The sequence below is a fragment of the Schistocerca gregaria genome, chromosome 8 (assembly GCF_023897955.1).
Source record: "Schistocerca gregaria isolate iqSchGreg1 chromosome 8, iqSchGreg1.2, whole genome shotgun sequence".
In the NCBI taxonomy this organism is placed as follows: domain Eukaryota; kingdom Metazoa; phylum Arthropoda; class Insecta; order Orthoptera; family Acrididae; genus Schistocerca; species Schistocerca gregaria.
In genome coordinates, this window is record NC_064927.1 from 412,657,206 (window position 1) to 412,682,407 (window position 25,202).

At 40.0% G+C, this 25,202-nt stretch overlaps 1 protein-coding gene across 1 annotated transcript in view; it reads left to right on the forward strand.

Annotated features, from left to right (window-relative positions):
- The window catches only part of LOC126284012 (tubulin alpha chain-like), an 83,867-nt gene extending 62,101 nt beyond the window's left edge, over positions 1-21,766 (forward strand). The window contains exon 5 of the mRNA XM_049982554.1: positions 21,186-21,766. Coding sequence (XP_049838511.1) covers positions 21,186-21,476 — 291 coding nt within the window. The 3' untranslated portion in view covers positions 21,477-21,766. The remainder of the gene's footprint in view (positions 1-21,185) is intronic.
- The last annotated feature ends 3,436 nt before the right edge of the window (positions 21,767-25,202 follow it).

The window sequence follows — 25,202 nt, forward strand, 5'->3', positions numbered from 1 at the left end:
TAAGGTTTTTGATGTCATTGACCATAATTAACGGCTCATGAAACTATATTGCTACAGGTTTTGTGGAGTGGCACAAGATTAGTTCAAATCCTATCTTTCTAATAGGTATCAGAAGGTAGAGATACAGCATGCAGGTTAAGCCTACTCATCCGCATAACAAAAAGTCAGGTATTGCGTGCTGCAGGGCTCTGTACTGGGGCCATTGCTGTTATTAATATTTATAAATGATTTGCCAAGCCATACATCAACAGCAGATGCAGTATTATTTGCTGACGACACCAGTGTGTTTGTCAAAGCTATGAATGAAACTGACTTACTCGAGAGAGTCACAGTAGCCACAGAAAAACCAAACATGTGGTTTACAAACAGCAAATCAATTGTTAATGACAAAAAAACAGTTTCAATGAACTTCAGACATATAACAAACAAAGTAAAATCTGACCTAACTGTAGAACTTGGGCAGTGTAAGATAGAGCAAACCCCCCATACTAAATTTTTAGGATTATGGCTAGATGAATATTTAAGGTGGGAGAAACACACAGAAATTTTAAACAAAAAATTAAGTCACTATTTTTATGTTCTTAGAATACTAAAAAATTCCTGTAGTGTTGACGCAGTGTTATGTTCATACTTCGCACTCATACATAGCACACTCAGATATGGTATCATATTTTGGGGGAATACCAGTTTGGCCGAATGCTCGTTTATGCTTCAAAAGAGGGCAATAAGGATAATCAGAGGTATGACACACAGAATCACGTAAAAAAGTTTTCAAGGAACTACAAATCATGACTCTACCATGTATCTATATTTATGAAAGTATATGTTTTATGAAGGCAGACCAGGAACATTCTTTGTTAAACGGTCAAGTTCATAACTACAAAACAAGAAATAGAGATGACTTTCATAGAGAAAGTCACACAAAAGCTGTGTATCAAAAAGTGTTCTGTATCAGCCAAAAATTGTGTTTACTGCACTAACAAAGGAAATTAAAAGTATACCAATATTTCACATATTCAAAAAAGAACTTAAAAAAATGTTCATTAGCAAGAGTTTTTATAGTGTCAAGGAATACTTAAATCACCAGCATTCAGTATACAGTAGCTTATTTCCTTCATCATAATGACCCAAAGTGCTCACTGAAAACTAAATTGTATTCATCTGTTATTCTAATGTAGCATATTATGAATGTTGTTATGAATATGGCCTCATATTATATGTAATAATATTTTATTTATGGACATATAACTGTAAATCTTTTCATGTTATATTTTCTATGTAAGCCAATGTATGACAAATCCTACATCATTTTTATAATGATGAGATACAAGGAGGCTAAGTAAATAAATGAAAATAAATAATTTTTTTTAAAAGTAATGCTCGATTTAAATCAATCATTTGCTGTTGTTAGAGATCAGTGTTAAAAGTTTCACCAGATTTTAGCAGCTCATAAGAGATGACACCTTTCTGATCCCACCAAACACACAGCATTGTCTTCTTTCCAAAGCGATCTGGTCTTGCAGTAGATGGTTTGCCTGGATGCACCCATGATTTACAATGCTTAGGATCCTCAAGAAATATCCTTTTTCCATCATCTGTCACTAATAGATGAAGGAACGATTTTCTTTTGCATGTGGCAGCAGCATTTCACAAGTGGTCTTCCGATTTGCTTGCTGTCTTTCATTCAGTTCCCACTTTCTATATCTTTCCCATAGCTTTCAACTGAAGAGAAACGGCTTTCTGCTTCACATTCAGTTATTACATGGGTTCCTGTTGGGTTTGAGTGTAATCTTCATCCAATAAGGCCTGCAATTCATTGTCTTCAAACTTTTTCAGTGGTTTCCCATGCTCATCTTGTCACACATCAGGATTACCACTTTGGAATTTTTGAACCATTCATAACACTGTGTTTCTCCAAGAACATGTTCACTAAAAGCTTCAACAAGCATTTGATGCAATTCGTCAGCAGTTTTCTTCGAATGATAACAGAAAACCAATGCTCTTCGCAAGCTCAACATGTTTACGGGTTTGAAACAGATACCAATGTATGAAACTTGGGTTACTGTGTGTCGACATTTGTTGTCAACCATTACAGGAAGCAGATGACACCACAAATATGGTCTCATGGACCCTAGACTGACAGTAGCACCATCTATAGGGAATTCCAGTTTCATACTATACACCTGGTGTATTCTAGCTTATCCCATTTCAGCTGGCCGTCCTCTCAATGGTTGAGCAACCCTGTGACCAATCATACAGGGTGTTTCAAAAATGACCGGTATATTTGAAACGGCAATAAAAACTTAACGAGCAGTGATAGAAATACACTGTTTGTTGCAATATGCTTGGGACAACAGTACATTTACAGGCAGACAAACTTTCGAAATTACAGTAGTTACAATTGTCAACAACAGATGGCACTGCAGTCTGGGAAACTATAGTACGATATTTTCCACATATCCACCATGCGTAGCAATAATATGGCGTAGTCTCTGAATGAAATTACCCGAAACCTTTGACAACGTGTCTGGCGGAATGGCTTCACATGCAGATGAGATGTACTGCTTCAGCTGTTCAATTGTTTTTGGATTCTGGCGGTACACCTGGTCTTTCAAGTGTCCCCACAGAAAGAAGTCACAGAGGTTCATGTCTGGCGAATAGGGAGGCCAATCCACGCCGCCTCCTGCATGTTTCGGATAGCCCAAAGCAATCACACGATCATCGAAATATTCATTCAGGAAATTAAAGACGTCGTCCGTGCGATGTGGCCAGGCACCATCTTGCATAAACCACGAGGTGTTCGCAGTGTCGTCTAAGGCAGTTTGTACCGCCACAAATTCATGAAGAATGTCCAGATAGCATGATGCAGTAATCGTTTCGGATCTGAAAAATGGGCCTATGATTCCTTTGGAAGAAATGGGGCCCAGACCAGTACTTTTTGAGGATGCAGGGACGATGGGACTGCAACATGGGGCTTTTCGGTTCCCCATATGCGCCAGTTCTGTTTATTGATGAAGCCGTCCAGGTAAAAATAAGCTTCGTCAGTAAACCAAATGCTGCCCACATGCATATCGCCGTCATCAATCCTGTGCACTATATCGTTAGCGAATGTCTCTCGTGCAGCAATGGTAGCGGCGCTGAGGGGTTGCCGCGTTTGAATTTTGTATGGATAGAGGTGTAAACTCTGGCGCATGAGACAATACGTGGACGTTGGCGTCATTTGGACCGCATCTGCAACATGGCGAATGGAAACCCGAGGCCGCGTTTGGATCACCTGCTGCAGTAGCTGTGCGTTGCCCTCTGTGGTTGCCATACGCGGTCGCCCTACCTTTCCAGCACGTTCATCCGTCACGTTCTCAGTCCGTTGAAATTTTTCAAACAGATCCTTTATTGTATCACTTTTCGGTCCTTTGGTTACATTAAACCTCCGTTGAAAACTTCGTCTTGTTGCAACAACACTGTGTTCTAGGCGGTGGAATTCCAACATCAGAAAAATCCTGTGTTCTAAGGAATAAACCATGTTGTCCACAGCACACTTGCACGTTGTGAACAGCACACACTTACAGCAGAAAGACGACGTACAGAATGGCGCACCCACAGACTGCGTTGTTTTCTATATCTTTCACATCACTTGCAGCGCCATCTGTTGTTGAAAATTGTAACTACTGTAATTTCGAAAGTTTGTCCGCCTGAAAATGTACTGTTTTCCCAAGCATATTGCAACAAACAGTGTATTTCTATTGCTGCTCGTTTAGTTTTTATTGCCGTTTCAAATATACCGGTCATTTTTTAAACACCCTGTAAGTACAACATAGGATTCATGGGGAAATCCTTCATGGTCCTATCCAAGGTTCAACTCCTCACTGCTCCTGAAAGGTTGTTGCGGGTGGGTGTTCTGTCATGATGTATAGTCTCTCCTTATTTGTCTCTCAGCCATGTAGGCTTGCAGTTTACAAATTGATATTACAGCTAACAGCAAGTTCAACTAATGCCACAGTTCCTCATTCCTTATTATTTTATAGATGTATTACCAAAGACATTCCTGTACCAGTCTGTAACATTTTGCTAATAGCACATTGACAGATGATGTGGTCCAGGGTGCTGATTGCTTGACATTCACAACTGTCTGGGATGCATTGTAGTATTTTCAGTATGTAGCTGGGATATGGATCATCTTCCTAAAGGTGGTGTATAGCTCCCTTGGTCAGAATAAGGAATGATATTCTTGTTCTTTCTTTTGTTAGGAATGAATTGGTTAATTCTCCTCCCCTTCTCTGCCCTGTTCCAGATTTCTTGCTGTTCTCTATCAGTGCAATCCTTTATTTCCTTATTTGATGTACTTTTGTGCCCACTACCTCCTTCACCTTGTCACATTCACACTATTGGAGCCAATATTGTGCACCTGTTTTTCTTATTGCTATGTATAGAGGTAGCAATTCTAGTATCACCAGCAGCACCTCAGTGTAGTTCTATACACTCCTGTAAGGCACAGGTGTATACTTCTCTATATTCACCATAGAGCTTGTGCTGTCCACCTTTCTGGCTCTTTGAGCCCAAACACTCAACCTGTAGGCCACAATAAGAATTAATATTGCGTTGTGGTACATTCTTATTACACTTAGTTGCAGCTGAAACCTTCTTTCACCAATTGTTGCTACTTTGTGCAGGGTTTTGACATGTCTCTGGCAGAAGATTTCTACATGTGCATGAATGTTTTACTTTTTTCACTGTTTGTATCAAGGTACCTACACACCTCCTTTCTTTTCACAGGTTAGTCATATATTCTGATTATGTGGTTTCTCATTCTTGATAATGTTCATTTTAGATACATGTAAACTGTTTTGTGTGCTGATTTCATTGGTTTGTTTTCAACACACCAATTTCCTCATCTTTCAAGAATTACCCTACTATTTTCCTCTAATTTAGCCAGTGAGTTGGGAGACACTATAATCAGAAGATTGTCTTAATAGGCAATGTGTCCTCTAGTGTTTGTTAGACTCTGAAACTAATGCCAACATCCCACAATGCTGACCATAAATAATTTCAAAAATGACCGGTATATTTGAATTTATATATATTTATATATATTTGAATTTTTATATATATATATATATATATATATATATATATATATATATATATATATATATATATATATATATATTTGAAACGGCAATAAAAACTAAACGAGCAGCGATAGAAATACTACGTTTGTTGCAATATGCTTGGGACAACAGTACATTTTCAGGCGGACAAACTTTCGAAATTACAGTAGTTACAATTTTCAACAACAGATGGCGCTGCAAGTGATGTGAAAGATATAGAAGACAATGCAGTCTGTGGGTGCGCCATTCTGTACGTCGTCTTTCTGCTGTAAGTGTGTGCTGTTCACAACGTTCAAGTGTGCTGTGGACAACATGGTTTATTCCTTAGAACAGAGGATTTTTCTGGTGTTGGAATTCCACCGCCTAGAACACAGTGTTGTTGCAACAAGACAAAGTTTTCAATGGAGGTTTAATGTAACCAAAGGACCGAAAAGCAATACAATAAAGGATCTGTTTGAAAAATTTCAACGGACTGGGAACGTGACGGATGAACGTGCTGGAAAGGTAGGGCGACCGCGTACGGCAACCACAGAGGGCTATGCATAACTAGTGCAGCAGGTGATCCAACAGCGGCCTCGGGTTTCCATTCGCCATGTTGCAGCTGTGGTCCAAATGACGCCAACGTCCACGTATCGTCTCATGCGCTAGAGTTCACACCTCTATCCATACAAAATTCAAAAGCGGCAACCCCTCAGCGCCCCTACCATTGCTGCACAAGAGACATTCGCTAATGATATAGTGCACAGGATTGATGATGGCGATATGCATGTGGGCAGCATTTGGTTTACTGACGAAGCTTATTTTTACCTGGACGGCTTTGTCAATAAACAGAACTGGCGCATATGGGGAACCGAAAAGCCCCATGTTGCAGTCCCATCATCCCTGCATCCTCAAAAAGTACTGGTCTGGGCCGCCATTTCTTCCAAAGGAATCATTGGCCCATTTTTCAGATCCGAAACGATTAATGCATCATGCTATCTGGACATTCTTCATGAATCTGTGGCAGTACAAACTGCCTTAGACGACACTGCGAATACCTCGTGGTTTATGCAACATGGTGCCCGGCCACATCGCACGGCTGAGGTTTTTAATTTCCTGAATGAATATTTCGATGATCGTGTGATTGCTTTGGGCTATCCGAAACATACAGGAGGTGGCGTGGATTGGCCTCCCTATTCACCAGACAAGAACCCCTGTGACTTCTTTCTGTGGTGACACTTGAAAGACCAGATGTACCGCCAGGATCCAGAAACAATTGAACAGCTGAAGCAGTACATCTCATCTGCATGTGAAGCCATTCCGCCAGACACATTGCCAAAGGTTTTGGGTAATTTCATTCAGAGACTACGCCATATTATTGCTACGCATGGTGGATATGTGGAAAATATCATACTATAGAGTTTCCCAGACCGCAGCGCCATCTGTTGTTGAAAATTGTAACTACTGTAATTTCGAAAGTTTGTCTGCCTGAAAATGTACTGTTGTCCGAAGCATATTGCAACAAACGGTGTATTTCTATCGCTGCTCGTTTAGTTTGTATTGCTGTTTCAAATATACCGGTCATTTTTGAAACACCCTGTACTTTCTTTGTATATGATCAATATCCCCTGTTAGTACTGTTTAGCACAGCTCTGACATCCTTGAGCAATATTGTAGGGTGTGTGATATAAGTGTTTTGTGAGCAGTTTCCTTTGTAGACTCACAGCATTGTCCCAGATCCTGTCAACAAACTGAAGATTACCTTTTGCTGGATCTATATTTGAGTTTACATTGCTGTTACACTGATGTATGCCATGTATAAGAACTGACTTTCTCCAATTATGAGTGTTTTTTCAAAACTCGAAATATGCAAAAAAAATTTACAGTTGAGTTAGGCATGGTAATGACATGTTGTTGTTGTTGTTGTGGTCTTCAGTCCTGAGACTGGTTTGATGCAGCTCTCCATGCTACTCTATCCTGTGCAAGCTTTTTCATCTCCCAGTACTTAGTGCAACCTGCATCGTTCTGAATCTGCTTAGTGTATTCATATCTTGGTCTCCCTCTACGATTTTTACCCTCCACGCTGCCCTCCAATACTAAATTTGTGGTCGATTGATGCCTCAGAATATGCCCTACCAACTGGTCCCTTCTTCTTGTCAAGTTGTGCCACAAACTCATCTTCTCCCCTATTCTATTCAATACCTCCTCATTAGTTACGTGATCTACCCATCTAATCTTCAGCATTCTTCTGTAACACCACATTTCGAGAGCTTCTATTCTCTTCTTGTCCAAACTATTTATCATCCATGTTTCACTTCCATACATGGCTACACTCCATACAAATACTTTCAGAAACGACTTCCTGACACTTAAAACTATACTCGATGTTAACAAATTTCTCTTCTTCAGAAACGCTTTCCTTGCCATTGCCAGTCTACATTTTATATCCTCTCTACTTTGACCATCATCAGTTATTTTGCTCCCCAAATAGCAAAACTCCTTTACTACTTTAAGTGTCTCATTTCCTAATCTTATTCCCTCAGCTTCACCCAACTTAATTCGACTACATTCCATTTTCCTCATTTTGCTTTTGTTGATGTTCATCTTATATCCTCCTTCCAAGACACTGTCTATTCCGTTCAACTGCTCTTCCAAGTCCTTTGCTGTCTCTGACAGAATTACAATGTCATCAGCACAATTCAAAGTTTTTATTTCTTCACCATGGATTTTGATACCTACTCCGAATTTTTCTTTCGTTTTCTTTACTGCTTGCTCAGTATACAGATTGAGTAACATTGGGGAGAGGCTACAAACATGTCTCACTCCCTTCCCAACCACTGCTTCCCTTCATGCCCCTCAACTCTTATAACTGCCATCTGGTTTCTGTACAAATTGTTAATATCCTTTCGCTCCCTTTATTTTACGCCTGCCACCTTTAGAATTTGAAAGTGAGTATTCCAGTCAACACTGTCAAAAGCTTTCCCTAAGTCTACAAATGCTAGAAACATAGGTTTGCCTTTCCTTAATCTAGCTTCTAAGATAAGGCGTAATGTCAGTATTGCCTCACGTGTTCCAACATTTCCATGGAATCCAAACTGATCTTCCCCAAGGTCGACTTCTACCAGTTTTTCCATTCATCTGTAAAGAATTCGCGTTAGTGTTTTGCAGCTGTGACTTATTAAACTGATAGTTCAGTAATTTTCACATCTGTCAACACCTGCTTTCTTTGGGATTGGAATTATTATATTCTTCTTGATGTCTGAGGGTATTTCGCCTGTCTCATACATCTTGTTCACCAGATGCTGGAGTTTTGTCATGACTGGCTCTCCCAATGGTGTCAGTAGTTCTAATGGAGTGTTGTCTACTCCCGTGGCCTTGTTTCGACTCAGGTCTTTTAGTGCTCTGTCAAACTCTTCACGCAGTATCGTATCTCCCATTTCATCTTCATCTACATCGTCTTCTATTTCCATAATATTGTCCTCAAGTACATCACCCTTGTATAGACCCTCTATATGCTCCTTCCACCTTTCTGCTTTCCCTTCTTTGCTTAGAGCTGGGTTTCCACCTGAGCTCTTGATATTCATACAAGTGGTTCTCTTTTCTCCAAAAGTCTCTTTAATTTTCCTGTAGGCTTTATCTATCTTATGCCTAGTGAGAGAAGCCTCTACATCCTTACGTTTGTCCTCTAGCCACCACTGCTCAGCAGATTTGCACTTCCTGTTGATCTCATTTTCGAGACTTTTGTATTCCTTTTTGCCTGCTTCATTTACTGCATTTTTATATTTTCTCCTTTCATCAATTAAATTCAGTATTTCTTCTGTTACCAAAGGATTTCTACCAGCCCTCGTCTTTTTACCTACTTGATCGTCTGCTGCCTTCACTGTTTCATCTCTCAAAGCTACCCATTTCTTTCCCCCATTCTTATCAATTGTTCCCTAAGCTCTCTACAACCTCTGGTTCGTTCAGTGTATCCAGGTCCCACCTCCTTAAATTCCCACCGTTTTGCAGTTTCTTCAGTTTTAATCTACAGTTCATAACCAATAAATTGTGGTCAGAGTCCACATCTACCCCTGGGAATGTCTTACAATTTAAAACCTGGTTCCTAAATCTCTGTCTTTCCATTATATAATCTATCTGATACCTTTTAGTATATCCAGGGTTCTTCCATGTATACAACCTTGTTTCATGATTCTTGAACCAAGTCTTAGCTATGATTAATTTATGCTTTGTGCAAAATTCTACCAGATGGCTTCCTCTTTCATTTCTTACCCCCAATCCACCTACTATGTTTCCTTCTCTCCCTTTTCCTACTCTCGAATTCCAGTCACCCATGACTATTAAATTTTCATCTCCCTTCACTACCTGAGTAATTTCTTTTATCTCATCATACATTTCATCAATTTCTTCATCATCTGCAGAGCTGGTTGGCATATAAACTTGTAATGACATATGTTGACCTTTTATGAGCACTCTAGAACACTAGGTTTTGGCAAAACTCAATAAATGCAATCTTACTGTTACAGCAGAAGTCAACAAATGCAGTATAATTACTCTCTGCTGTCTCAGCTCTCTTTCGGCTGCAAGCAGTTAACAATAATAGAGTACGTTGGTTCCTTCAAGCTATGTTTGTCATTGTTGTAACAATATTTACTGGCGGGAATAATGTTGCAACCAGACTTCACTGTCACCAAAACCACTACAGCATAGTTTTAGACAAGTATTCACTTGATGCTGACGTGTACATCTACAAAGAAATTTTCCAAGTGGAAGTAGAATGGATGATGATCCTTGAGACTCTGAAAATGGCATACAGGTCAACAAATGTTCCAAATGGAGAAAATACTAATTAAAAGAGAGCTTACATCAACGTGAAATGCTAATCAGAAAGTGTAAAAAGGAACCTTTCATTAAATGCAATCAATAGACACAAGGTTTCACCTTCAAAAGCTAAAGGAATGAAAGCATTCAAAGCTGCTGAATGCTGCTGTGAAGATATTTCCCACTTTCATCATCACATGACATCAAATAAAATGAATCAAGATAAGTGTGTGTTAAAAATTCTTAATATTTCTTCTCAGTGCAGTGTAGTGGACACACAGAATGTAAAAAGAGAAAACAGTGATAGTGAAGTATACCATTAGAAGGAGTGATGAAGTAGTGCCTGATTGTGCTGCCAGTTTTCAAGAACTATCTGGCATGTCAAAGGATAGTACCAGTACAATATGATATTCCAGAGTGGTCTTTTGTTAAAAGAGAAATAGAAACTAACAATTCAGTACTACAAAAACTATGTGAAAAATTCAGGTATATAAAATCATGTATGCATAATAAACCCACATGAACACACCCAGCATGGACTACACAGGAAGGGAAAATTAAGGTTAGTGAATGAAATAAAAGTTCTCTGTGGCCCATTCACCTACCAGAAGGAACCAATAGCAGTAGGCTATAATCCTGAAGCTTTTTTTAGAGAAAAGAACCATTAGGGCAGTGATCAACCAGGCAAACTAGATAAATGTGAACCCTGTGCAGTCAGTGTAATCACTCATGTAGAAGATAAATACAACAGTGAAGATAATCTTGATTCTAGTCTCACAGAACACTACAACTCTCCACGGATGTATAAGCTGAGAAGAAACCATGGCCTCACTTAGGAGGATACATCTGAACTTACAGTACCTTAGAAAGAAACTCAGTATCCTACAAAAATTTCTAAATAAGCATGCACTACAAGTATTAGTATTGACTGTACATGGGCAAAAACGTTATGAAATTAGCTATTATAAAATAGATGGTTATGTACTGGTAAACAGTTTTTGTAGGAAACAGCATAAGGGTCGAGGTGTGGAAATCTTTGTGAGAGAACATGTTCAGTCTAAGAAACTTACATTTATTGAGCAATATTGTGAAGGGGTATTTACAAGTAAGTCGTATTGCAATTCAACAAAAAGAGCATGGAGTCAATGTAGTAAAACATAAATAATAGGCATATACGGACCGCTTTGTGTAGATGTGATCCATTTTCTTAACAGCCTCAATACTGTAAATAGGCAAACTGGTCCCAGTGACCTTACTGTACTTAGAGATCTTAACATTGATGCAAACTCCAACAACACGCCTAACATGAAATGTGTAGATGTATTAACTTATAACAATTATCTTAGAAATATAGTTATCATGGATACCAGGGTCTCAAATCCACCATGTGGAAGGATCAGATAGCAAATGGAGTGAGTTCTACAATGTCCTGTTGAGACACTTTGATTCCTGTTGTCCCATTAAAGAAATGCAGAGAGGGCCAATACACATTCAGAGTGGATGAAATAGTGAACTCAGACTTCCAGCCAGCCCTGTTAAACTCAGGCAAAATATTTATGACCTGGATGTCCTGTACAAATCAACAAGACTGCACATTTTCAAACAAAATTATAACACAGCTAAGAAGACCTTTAAATCAGAATTTTTAAACCTTAGAAAACAAGTCCACAGTAATGAAATCTCACAATCTACAAATGTAAGCACAGTATCGTGAAAGCTGATCAATAAGTATTGAAAAACGTCCACAACTAGGGACAGCAAACCTTTATGCATTATACAGGATGGTAATATTATAAAAGAACCCAAAGAATTATGTAACCTTTTTCATAAGTATTTCATATCATCAACAGGAAATCCAACACACACTTTAGAAATGTACTGAGAGATACCAAAATACACTACTCAAGCAGTAAGTTTTTAATCTGATTAGAGAGAATGATACAAGCAAGATAATCCTCACATAAAAGACAAGTACTCAGCTGGATGGGATTGTGTGTCAAGTGTAGTAGTTAAAAATGCATAAGAGAAACAGTTAAACCACTAATGCACACCATAAACTGTAGTATTAGAGAAAGTACTTATCCTAGTAGTCTAAAAATAAGCATTTTTAAACCATTGCCTAAGAAAGGGAGTACAAAAGAGGTTTAAAACTAACACCCAGTATAATTGACCCCTACCTTGAGTAAGGTTTTGGAAATGGTTATGCTTTCTCAGCTTTCTGGTTATTTTACAAAGAAAAAATTGTTAACAGAAATACAGCATGGCTTTAGGCAAGATTGGTGCACTGCTGCAGTTGCTGAATTTCTCCATGGGGTGTACACCCTCCTAGACCATCGTATGAAGACAGCAGGCATGTTCTTAGATCTTTCCAAAGTCTTCGACTCAGTCAACCATGGGCTGCTCATTAACAAACTGAAGGCTTAAAACATCAGGACTCATTTACAATTAATGACCACATACTTGACAAATCACAAACAGTGTACTAAACTTTAATGTAAAATAGATAATAAGGTAATAGATTTCCAGTTATCTAGAGATACAATAATCCAGGTGGTACTGCAGGGATTGATCCTTGGTCCCTTTCTCTTCCTGGTTTATGCCAATGTCATGACACAACCCATTAACTCACAACTAGTAACCTATGCTGATGACACCTCTCTCTTGGTACCTTGAGACTCTACCCTCCATGGTCTCCCCCTCCCACCCAGTGGTGAAGCCAGTGACTGAAAGAGCCAGTGGTTTGGTGGGCTTCCCAGTCTTTCTCTGTCCCTGAAGTTTCTTGAAAGAGCCCTCCCATTAAGCCCCTAAGGAGCAGCAAGAGAGCAAAACTTCAAAGAAGAAGTCCAATAAGAAATGGAGCCTCCAGTGACTCCTGCACCAGCACTCCCACATGCCTCTGCATCTTATGACAAGGTGGAGATTTTGGCATCTTCTGAGGACCTAGAGCTCACTGATGGTTCAGATGCAATGCTACGGGATGCCAACACTCAACTGGTGGAGGGAGGTGATGCTGAGACATAATTTTACCTTCTTGGTCACTTCATGCCTTCCCAGACAACAGAAAGCACCATTCTCCAGTGGAACTGTGGCAGTTTTTTCACCACCTGGCTGAGTTAGTCACCTCTTAAGTATTACACCTGCTTTTTGCATTGTCCTTCAGGAAACCCGGTTTCCCTCAATGTGGGCCCCTGCTCTTCATGGCTATAGGGAGTACTACAAGAACCATACTGTCTGTGACAGACCATCAGGTGGAGTTTGTATCTTTGTCATTACCTCTGTCTGTAGCAAACCTGTGCCCCTTCAAACACCTTTAGAAGCTGTGGCTGTCAGGGTGAGGACAACACAGGAAATTACCATCTCTAACACCTACCTTCCTCTAGATGGTGATGCACTACCCAATTCATTTCACAACTCCCCCCACATTTTCTCCTTCTGGGTGATTTTTTTGTCCATAGCTCTTTATGGGGTGGAACCAAGGTTACTGGCCATGGCCAAGATGTTGAGGACCTACTAACTCACTTGATCTTTGCCTCCTAAATACAGGTGCCCCACACATTTCAGTCTGGAACATGGCACATATTTAGCCATTGATCTCTCAATTTGCAGTCCTAGCCTTCTCCCATCTATCCACTGGACAGCACATGACAACTTGTGTGGTAGTGACCACTTTCCACTCTTTCTCTCCCTACTCCAGCATCCCTCATCTCCACGCTTGGCCAGGTGGGCTCTTCCCAAGGCTGACTGGGACATTTTCACATCTGCTACCACTGCTGAATCTCCGTTGCATGCCACTATTGATTAGGTGATTCACACCATCACTAATACCACTATTGCCACAACTGAATCGACAATCCCTTGTTCCTCCAGTTGCCCCTGGCAGAAGTCAGTGCCTTGTTGGCTGTGGCCATTAGAGATTATAGGTGGGCCCTCCAACATAATAAGTGCCACTCCTCTCTGGAGAACCTGATTGCCTTCAAATGGCTCCATGCCAAGGCTCACCTCCTCATCAAATGAAGGAAGCAGGAGTGTTGGGAATGCTGTGTCTCCACCATTGGAACACGAACCTCCCCCTCCCAGGTTGAGACAAATCTCTGCCAACTGTCCTGACGCATCCCCTGGCCCAGACTGCATCCATCCACAAATGCTGAAACATTTGTCATTGGATTCCTAGTGGCACTGCCTTGCTGTCTTCAACTGCATCTGGAGTGATGGTGAATTGTCATCAAAATGGCGGGAGAGTATCATCATTCGTGTGCTAAAGCCTGGTAAGAACACACTAGATGTTGACAGCTATCGTCTTATCAGCCCAACCAACATACTGTGCAACTGCTTGAATGTATGGTGTGCCAGCATTTGTGTTGGATTCTTGAGTCTCGGGGCCTTCTGGCTATGTCCCAGGGTGGCTTTCGCCAATGATGCTTCACAATTGAAAACTTGATGTACCTGGAGTCTTCCATTCAATCGGCCTTCTCCTGGTGACAACACCTTATTGTCGTCTTTTTCAACATCATGAAGGCCTACCATACCACTTGGCAACACCATGTCCTCACTACTCTGCATGAGTGGGGTCTCTGGGGACTGCTCCCAATTTTTACACAGGATTTTTTCTCACTCCAGAGTTTGTCGATGCTTCCCATAGTGTGCCTTATATACAAGAGAATGGGGTCCCACAGGGCTCTGTCCTGAGTGCCCGATCTTTTTAATTGCCATAAATGGTCTTGCATTAGCAGTAGGATCATAAGTATCTGCAGGGAGCTATATGGAAGGTACAGTTGTGAAGTGATGATCTGCGGCAACTTGAAAGAGGATGAGTGACTTGGTACACTGGTATCAGTTCACGAGATCAGTTTAGATATAAGCAAGGCTGCCTGCTATGCAGTGTGTTGGAACTGAAGCAAGTGTGGAACCAGCAGAGGTGGTTCGTGCAGGCAGGTGTAAGGGCCTGGCTGACTCATATTGTTTTGACTGGCAGGCATGGCTCAGTAGCCACGTGAAGGAGCACTGGTGGTAATCTGCACTGTAGGCTTTTGTTTATGCTCATCACCTGGGAGATGGCATGGAGCAATAGTGGGTGCCAGCTAGGTAAGGTTCAGCGAATCCTGGTAGACTTTGGGTGGCTGCTGTCTGCACAGTAGGAGGTTTGCAGTAGAGGCTGAGAGCACAGGTTGGGATGCTGACAGCTGTAGCACGGTTATAATGAGACTTAATCAATGAGTGATGCTGTCTGAGCACTAGCATTCTGTGAGTGAGGCATAGTTTGAATTCTAGTGGAGTGTCCTTGTATGTGAGCATCCCTGTTTGAATGCGCTCTGGCATGTTTTAACAGCCACAAATTCCATAGCATGCAATCTAGGAGTATGCTTGTCTCAGTTTGCAGGCAAAGCTTGTGCCCCAGCACAGATAGCATACTGTGACAGAGTGAGGTTTCATTTATCTTTAGATGAAGCTGTTGCTCTGGTGAGTGGGATTGGCATTGAAGCAAAAGTGCCTTGACAGTCTCATACTTGTTTGTTTGTATGTGTACATCAAGCAGAAAGTCACTAATGAGATTGGCATTTTCACCAAGATAGTTGAGAAGTACTGCAAATTTGTCATTGTTCTCAGTGATGCCTCCAGTCTGCATTATGCACACATTAAGCATGAAGCACAGCATAGGTAAATCCACATTCAGCAGGGGGGAGTTTCAGCTGAGGGCTTATGGAATAGCAGGGTCATGGTTATGTGACACTGGCACTGTCATGAGGTGGGTGTTGCCTGGTGCAGTAGATGCAGCAGGAGTGGAGGCATCACGGAGCGGCACATCATAAAGCAGCAAAGAAATATGCAGCAAAGTAGCCTCAGCAGGTACAGAAATTTTGAGGAAGTGGCGCATTGTAAAGTAGTGAAGAGAAATGCAGCATGGTAGGCACAGCAGGTGGAGAGTCTTAGTGATGGAGCACACCTGGATGGGACAAATATATGTTTAGCACGATAGACGTGAACTGAGCACAAATGTGGGCATGACTGATGGTGAGTGGTGGTCTGCTGGAGCTGCTGGGTGCTTTATGTGCATGGTATGCTCATGAAATAGAATCTGGGCATTACTTATGCACGGGAGGAGTTGCAGTGTGTGCGTATCGTGTAGGACTGAAGCATCTGCAGGGTGTGTGGCAGAGATATGATGTCACTCAGGTGACATGATGGTGGTCATGACATGGATGAATGATGCATGAGACATGTTTGTGTTAGGTAGTTCGTTTTTATGTCAGGAAGATCACTCAGACCTATGTTATTTTGTCTGGGAGATGGTAAGTAGTTGGAAATGGTTTGAGAAATGTTTACTGGGGGCATTGTTGACCAACTTTTGCAGAACCCTGATGGGTGCCTGGATAGTTTTGCAAAACACTGAGAATGGTAATGCACATAGATTTACTGGCACTAAAGCAGTGTCCATGGGAATTGCTAGGCAAGTACTCACCTGACATCTTACAGTGCTGTCATTCGTAAGGTCATACTGAGAATTTGACAAACATCACAGTTCTGTGTGAAGTGGCTTGAGTCTGGTGTGGTATACGTGGAACAATGGAAGCATTGTCATCAGTTCACTACACACTATACCCAGGTTTTACTGAAATTTTACCAAACTGAGGCTTGGAAAGTTTGCAGAATTCAAAGATGTTGATGATGAGGTGAGATTGATATCCCCCGGAGCAGGAAACATTTGAGCTGGAGGTAGCTGTGGCACTGTAAGACACTGGACCAGCATGGGAGATTTTGCATTTTGAATGTGGCATGGTGGAAATTTTGGAGTCACCACTGTAGGAAGTATGGTACTCATGGCAGTAGTTACATGTAGTAACAACTAACAGGTCATATGATTCCATACAAATATATTATATTGTCCTACAAGGTAAAATGCATTTTGTCACTAAGATCAATCCAAATGAACTAACTGCGATCCAGAGAAGTTAGCTGAGCCACAGCAGGGCAACAATATTTTTCCAAGTGACTTAATGGAGTTACACTCACACAGACGTCTAGGCCCTGATTATTCATTCTTTTGTGGTGTCCAAGAACAGGAAAGTGTATTATCTCTTTTATTTACATGCGAATATGAAAGTCACATGAGATCATTTACAAGCAAGGGAAAAAGAAGTGATCCCAGTACTGACGTGTGGCATGCCCTTTATTACTATGTCAGTTTTAGACTGAATTAATTTTTGATATTATTTTCATCATTTACATTTGTGCACTGTTTATTTTTTTAGGTTAGTAGACAGGAGGTCAATATATATGTGCCTGATACTGTAAACAGTCAGTTTCTGTGAGAGCTGTGCATGGTTGACTGTGTTAAATGCCTTTGTGAGATCTAAAAACACACCCACAGCATTCTTCTCTCCATCTAGAAAGCTATAAACTTTGTGGTAACATTTAATAAGAGCTGTTGTGGTGCTGCAGTCTTTTTGAAATCCTTGTTGGGTTTCTGTGAGTAAATTGTTTCTGACGTGAAACGTACTAAGTTGCACTAACATCACTGATTCAAGAATCTTACTAAATGTGGGAATCAGACATATTGATCTATATTTTGATGCTTCCTCCTCTAACACTTCTTTATCTGCTGATCTGACTGTACTCCTTTTTTCAGTGTACTGGGAAATGCACATTATTTAATGCTACAGTTGATTAGATATATATGTAATTTATTTGACCACAATATTTGTGCATTTTAATTATTATGCTGTAAAGCCACCCCAGCCACTTGAATGTTTGTTTTTCAGTTGTAGAAATACATTGCCCATATCTTTCTCATTTAGCTTTTCAGATTCAAAATCCTCATCATGACATAGTGCATTGAGCTGCTAAGTGGTCTTGTTGTTTGGAAGCTCTACATCTACATCTACATCTACATGACTACTCTGCAATTCACATTTAAGTGCTTGGCAGAGGGTTCATCGAACCACAATCATACTATCTCTCTACTATTCCACTCCCGAACAGCGAGTGGGAAAAACGAACACCTAAACCTTTCTGTTCGAGCACTGATTTCTCTTATTTTATTTTGATGATCATTCCTACCTATGTAGGTTGGGCTCAACAAAATATTTTCGCATTCGGAAGAGAAAGTTAGTGACTGAAATTTCGTAGAAAGGTCTCGCCGCGACGAAAAACGTCTATGCTGTAATGACTTCCATCCCAACTCGTGTATCATATCTGCCACGCTCTCTCCCCTATAATGTGATAATACAAAACGAGCTGCCCTTTTTTGCACCCTTTCGATGTCCTCCGTCAATCCCACCTGGTAAGGATCCCACACCGCGGAGCAATATTCTAACAGAGGATGAACGAGTGTAGTGTAAGCTGTCTCTTTAGTGGACTTGTTGCATCTCCTAAGTGTCCTGCCAATGAAACGCAACCTTTGGCTCACCTTCCCGACAATATTATCTATGTGGTCCTTCCAACTGAAGTTGTTCGTAATTTTAACACCCAGGTACTTAGTTGAATTGACAGCCTTGAGAATTGTACTATTTATTGAGTAATCGAATTCCAACGGATTTCTTTTGGAACTCATGTGGATCATCTCACACTTTTCGTTATTTAGCGTCAACTGCCACCTGACACACCATACAGCAATCTTTTCTAAATCGCTTTGCAACTGATACTGATCTTCGGATGACCTTACTAGACGGTAAATTACAGCATCATCTGCGAACAGTCTAAGAGAACTGCTCAGATTGTCACCCAGGTCATTTATATAGATCAGGAACAGTAGAGGTCCCAGGATGCTTCCCTGGGGAACACCTGATATCACTTCAGTTTTACTCGATGATTTGTCTTGTCTTGTTCGTAATTTTAACACCCAGGTACTTAGTTGAATTGACAGCCTTGAGAATTGTACTATTTATTGAGTAATCGAATTCCAACGGATTTCTTTTGGAACTCATGTGGATCATCTCACACTTTTCGTTATTTAGCGTCAACTGCCACCTGACACACCATACAGCAATCGTTTCTAAATCGCTTTGCAACTGATACTGGTCTTCGGATGACCTTACTAGATGGTAAATTACAGCATCATCTGTGAACAGTCTAAGAGAACTGCTAAGATTGTCACCCAGGTCATTTATATAGATCAGGAACAGTAGAGGTCCCAGGATGCTTCCCTGGGGAACACCTGATATCACTTCAGTTTTACTCGATGATTTGCCGTCTATTACTACGAACTGCGACCTTCCTGACAGGAAATCACGAATCCAGTCGCACAACTGAGATGATACCCCATAGCTCCGCAGCTTGATTAGAAGTCACTTATGAGGAACGGTGTCAAAAGCTTTCCGGAAATCTAGAAATACGGAATCAACTTGAGATCCCCTGTCGATAGCGGCCATTACTTCGGGCAAATAAAGAGCTAGCTGCGTTGCACAAGAGCGATGTTTTCTGAAGCCATGCTGATTACGTGTCAATAGATCGTTCCCTTCGAGGTGATTCATAATTTTTGAATACAGTATATGCTCCAAAACCCTACTGCAAACCGACGTCAATGATATAGGTCTGTAGTTAAATGGATTACTCCTACTACTCTTCTTGAACACTGGTGCAACCTGCGCAATTTTCCAATCTGTAGATACAGATCTATCGGTGAGCAAGCGGTTGTATATGAGTGCTAAGTAGGGAGCTATAGTATCAGCGTAATCTGAAAGGAACCTAATCGGTATACAATCTGGACCTGAAGACTTGCCCGTATCAAGCGATTTGAGTTGCTTTGCAACCCCTAAGGTATCTACTTCTAAGAAACTCATGCTAGCAGATGTTCGTGTTTCAAATTCTGGAATATTCCATTCGTCTTCCCTGGTGAAGGAATTTCGGAAAACTGCGTTCAATAACTCCGCTTTAGCGGCACAGTCGTCGATAACAGTACCATCGGCACTGCGCAGCGAAGGTATTGACTGCGTCTTGCCGCTTGTGTACTTTACATACGACCAGAATTTCTTTGGATTTTCTACCAAATTTCGAGACAATGTTTCGTTGTGGAACCTATTAAAGGCATCTCGCATCGAAGTACGTGCCAAATTTCGCGCGTCTGTAAATTTTAGCCCATCTTCGGGATTTCGCGTTCTTCTGAACTTCGCATGCTTTTTCCGTTGCCTCTGCAACAGCGTTCGGACCTTTTTTGTGTACCACGGGGGATCCGTTCCATCTCTTACCAATTTATGAGGTATGAATATCTCAATTGCTGTTGCTACTATATCTTTGAATTTGAGCCACATCTCGTCTACATTCGCATAGTCAGTTCAGAAGGAATGGAAATTGTCTTTTAGGACGGCTTCTAGTGGCACTTTATCCGCTTTTTTAAATAAAATTATTTTGCGTTTGTTTCTGATGGATTTGGAAGAAATGGTATTGAGCCTAGCTACAATGACCTTGTGATTACTAATCCCTGTATCAGTCATGATGCTCTCTATCAGCTCTGGATTGTTTGTGGCTAAGAGGTGAAGTGTGTTTTCGCAACCATTTACAATTCGCGTGGGTTCGTGGACTAACTGCTCGAAATAATTTTTGGAGAAAGCATTTAGGACAATCTCGGAAAACGTTTTCTGCCTACCACCGGTTTTGAAGCTGGTGCTAATTGGTGGGAGAAAATGCTTGTTGAGAATGTTAGAACCTTTTTTTGGCCTCACGTCAGTTGACCATGTGCGATTTCATTTCTGTGTTTGCACATATTTTACAGCATTTGTTAATGCAGTTTCAGGAGGCCCATCTTGCATTTGGTAACTGTGCTATTGCATCACTCGTGACTTGTTTATTAATTGAAAGGAGGGGTGTCATCCAGTTTAGAGTAATCATGTAGTTCTCTGTGCCTGGATGCAAAGTTATTTGGGTTTTGCCTATGTTATATAACAGATAGACTGTTTTCTATCTTCAGAGGATAAAATAACAGTCTGACCATTGGCAGAGTGTGTTGTAGTGGTAACACTTTTACTATGCCCTGATAAAGCCACTGGACATTGCTGGAAGCCCAAGAAAATTTTATCAGTATGTATCATCATGAAACTATGCATTTGTATATTTTACTACATCCCAGTAACAACTTAGCTCAGGCACTAATGACCAATCTTTCATGCCTTTTCAATCTAACAGCATAAAGCATAATTTATTTTATTTTATTTATCATTACTGCTAACTGTGTAAGTTTAGACAAGGCAAGATCTGGTCCATGAATTTTATGATTGCAGTGCCTGATCTGATCCAAGAATTTTGTATGATTACAGTGTGATAACATTTAATGTCTTCCTGCATTTCTTTCAGGTAGGAATAAACTGCCAGCCCCCATCTGAGGTACCAGGTGGAGATCTGGCTAAGGTAAATCGTGCTGTGTCTATGCTAAGCAACACCACAGCTATCCAAGAAGCATGGGAGAAGCTGGACCGTAAATTTGACCTAATGTTTGAGAAGCATGCCTTTGTCCATTGGTATACTGGAGAGGGTATGGAGGAGATGGAGTTCAGTGAAGCTCGTGAAGATCTGGGTGCCCTGGAAAAGGATTATGAAGAAATAGCTGTAGACACAGAACCCTACTCCTCCAACAGTGAATACTGATAATTGTATACAAGAAATCAAAATTACAAAGTCAGTTTCCGCAGGGTATGATTGGCTCTTGTTTTGGACTGATTTTTATTTGGCACTGTCCACTGTTTGTTTTGGTTGAACAATTGAATTTTGTAGAAAATGCCGTCATAATTTTATGAGCGAAGTAATGCTTGTGCAACTTTTTAAAATTTTGTGAGTGTGTTTATACTTGAGAGTGTACTTTTTTTGTTTTATATTATACAAAATATACCTATCAGGAAACAATTACTAAATATTTATAAATTATATTTCTTGACTCATGTTCACTGTTTTTACATGGTTTTCCAATTCCAGTTTTCTTTACACTGATTTCTGTGTCAGTTCTGGTTGGTCATGCAACCAGTCCAGTATCGAGTCTGAAGCACGGCTACAGTTTCTGTATTTCAGCTCTCACAATAAATATTCACTCTGTGTAAATGCTGTTCCATATTTGTCTACTGATTGGCTTGTTATGCTGCTAATTGCTTTTTAAAATGTTGGTTAACATGGATGAAGTGAGTGTGTGTGGAGTGTGAAAAAAGTAGTAGTATTGGACTGGCCATTAAGTTATTTACTAGCCTTACAGAATTGAAGAGCAGTATATTTTACCTTTAGTGGTGGAAAGAGATACATAAATTCTGATACAACTACCAAATTAAGAAAACTGGTCTGCTTTGCAACTACCTCATAGTCTGTACAGCTGGCTAATTTGAGAACTGCTGGATCCTCTGTCACTTTTAGTGGCAAAGGGACATACGAACTGATTGGTGATAAAACATTCAATGATTTTGTGTACAGAAATAGATATGTGTCTGTACTCTAACCATTCTAGCTCCCCAAAATATGAGAATACGATAGTGTTCTAGAGGAGAATGATTTGCACTTTATCCACAATGTGTGTGGTTCAGGCAGGCATAATAAAACAGTTGCACATGCATCAATAAGTTATGAGGGAGGATCATAAAGTAATGCACAATAATATTTTACTCCCTTGGTATTACAGATGGATTGTTGAAATTAATGGTTATATACTTTGAATTTTGCACTAAAGAGGATATTTTATTTTCATGTGCAGCTCTAGACAGAAGAGCCTGAAGTACAAACCAAGTATAGTGTGCATGTTACTGTCATCAGCTTGTGGAGAGCAGTGAAGTGTAGTTCAATATTTGTGGACCAGAGGTCATAAACCAAATGGAATTCACAGAGATGTGTGTGGTATGAAAAAGGACAACTGTATGGACCATAGCAAGGTCTCCAGATGGTGTGCATTCTTCCAAGAGACCATGTGAACCTTAGTGATTCACCATGCTCCATGTGGCCAGTAACAGCTGAAACCACACGGACTGTTGGAGCCATTGATGCAGCAATTCTGAAAGACCTACATGTGCAACTGAGAGTCTTATTACAGCAGTCCATCATTTCTTGTCGTGTGGTGAATTATATTGTTCACAAAATGTTGAAATTTCATACAGCATGCCTGAGAACCTGACAATCACAAGGGCCAGCAAATGATGACAAGTTTTGATCACTTAATATATTGCACTGCAGAAAGGCGTGACTTCCTGAAAGGAATCACCACTGGTGATGAGTTATGGGCATACTGCTACATGCCTGAAACCAAGCAGACTGCTATGGAGTGTAGGCATGGTTCCCCAGTATGAAAAAAATTCAAGGTGACTCAGTCTGTTAGGAAGGTGCTTGTGACAGGATATGCATGGTGTATTATTGGTGGACTTTGCTCAACACCAGACCACTGTGAATGCTGCAGCCTACATTAAAACTTTCATTAAGTTACATCGTACCCTTTGTGATAAGCACCATAAATTGATGCTGATGGTGTCAGACTTCTTGCCATGTTGTTGCTCCTGTTTGTGAGATGGTCCAGCATCTGCTGTGCAGTGCAGACAGTGCACTGTAGGACTTTTATCTGTTTGGTCCCATGAAGAAATTCCTGGTCAGCCAGTGCTTTGTGCAGAAGTGAACCAACCAAATGAACTTCTGAGAACAGGGCATATTGAAACTTATACCATGATCAGAGAAACATGTTAAAAGAATGTTGGTGACTATGTAGAAAAATAGATAAAAGGTGTAAGTTTTTTTTTATTTTTATTGTTTTGTTACCTATTAAAATTTTTTGTAGTACAATTGTTGTGTGTTGCTTTTCAATCCTCCCTCATAAATATCTTCACTTGAAAAATCTTCTCTGCCTTATGCATTCACTGTCATCCATAAGGAAATCATATTTTTTTTAAAAAAAAATAAAATGTTTATGAAGGTTAATGGTATGAAAATTGGCCAATACTTCCCTACAGAATGCAAAAGTTTTGCTGGTGCCAAGATACAATATCTGGCCAGTACTTGCCTACAGAAGGTGAATTTTTTAGCACTGCCAATAGATACAATACACAAAACTGTCTTGGCTTTCAGAATTATTAGTTCCTTGGGGAAGAGATCTTTTATCTCTCCTCGTGTCCTCTTAATGACTAAGGGAGGAGGTCTGATGCTCACTGTCTTTCAGTTTTGAAGTGAAGGGGTTGTTTAAGAAAGGAAGTGCAAAAATACTGTCAGATTTCATTCGGTTTAACTTTTGTGAGCATTCTTGAAAATTTTAGGAATGGTAATATACAGTTGGTTTCTTAACCTTCAAACAACAAATAATATATTGTTAACGTCCCAATTCACATTTCCAAAGGGTTCTGATGTTGAGAAGGCTGTCTAAACATACAGAAAAAAATGTACTCAATTCATTGACTATATATTACAGGCTGCTGGTGTACTTTGTGATCTGTTAAAAATGGCATATGACTGAAAATCACAATATCCTTTTAAGCAAAATCAGAATATTACATACTTTGTAGTAGGAAATTCTGCAAAATTGTTCAAATCCCATATTTCCAAAAGGAAACAAAAGGAGTCAATGGAATATAGATCTGTATTGAGCTATCAGGTATCATCCAATTCGGAACTAATTATACATGGTGTCCCACAAGGTTCCATCTTAGAGCTCTTACTTTTTCTTATGTCTATCAATGACGTATCATCAGTAACATTACTAGGTGCCAAATTTGTTTTGTTTGTAGATGATACAAATGTAGCAGTAAACAGCAAATCAAGTGTAATCTTATAAAGATCGATTAATGAAATATTCTTAGACATTAATTGTTCCTACCCAATTCTTTGCCACTAAACTCAAATACACTATATGCAATTTAGAACTAATAAGAGATTTCCACCAGCATGTGTCTAAAATATGATGATAGACAGAAGGATTTGACAGTATTTGGAATGCAAATGTTGTCAGACAGAAGGATTTGACAGTATTTGGAATGCAAATGTTGTCAGACATAGGTGACATAAAAATAAAAAGCTGGTATATTATGCTTACTTTCATTCCATAATGCTGTATAGGATTATTTTTGAGAGTAACTCATAAAGCTAATCTAAAGTTTTCCATGTCTAAAGTTGTGTAATAAAAATTTATTTGTGGTGTGATATCAGGTACAGCCTCCAGAGGTGTGTTTAGGGAATGAGGTATATAAGCAACTGATTCCCAATGAATTTATTCTTAATGAAATTTGTTGTTAAAATATATATTTCTTTTTAAAACCAAACTCTCAGTCCACTGAATCAGTATTAGGAATAAGAACAACAATAATGTAAAATTTTAGATGGCATACTACATAAAATAAAGGAAAAGCAAGGATTCACTTGTAATGA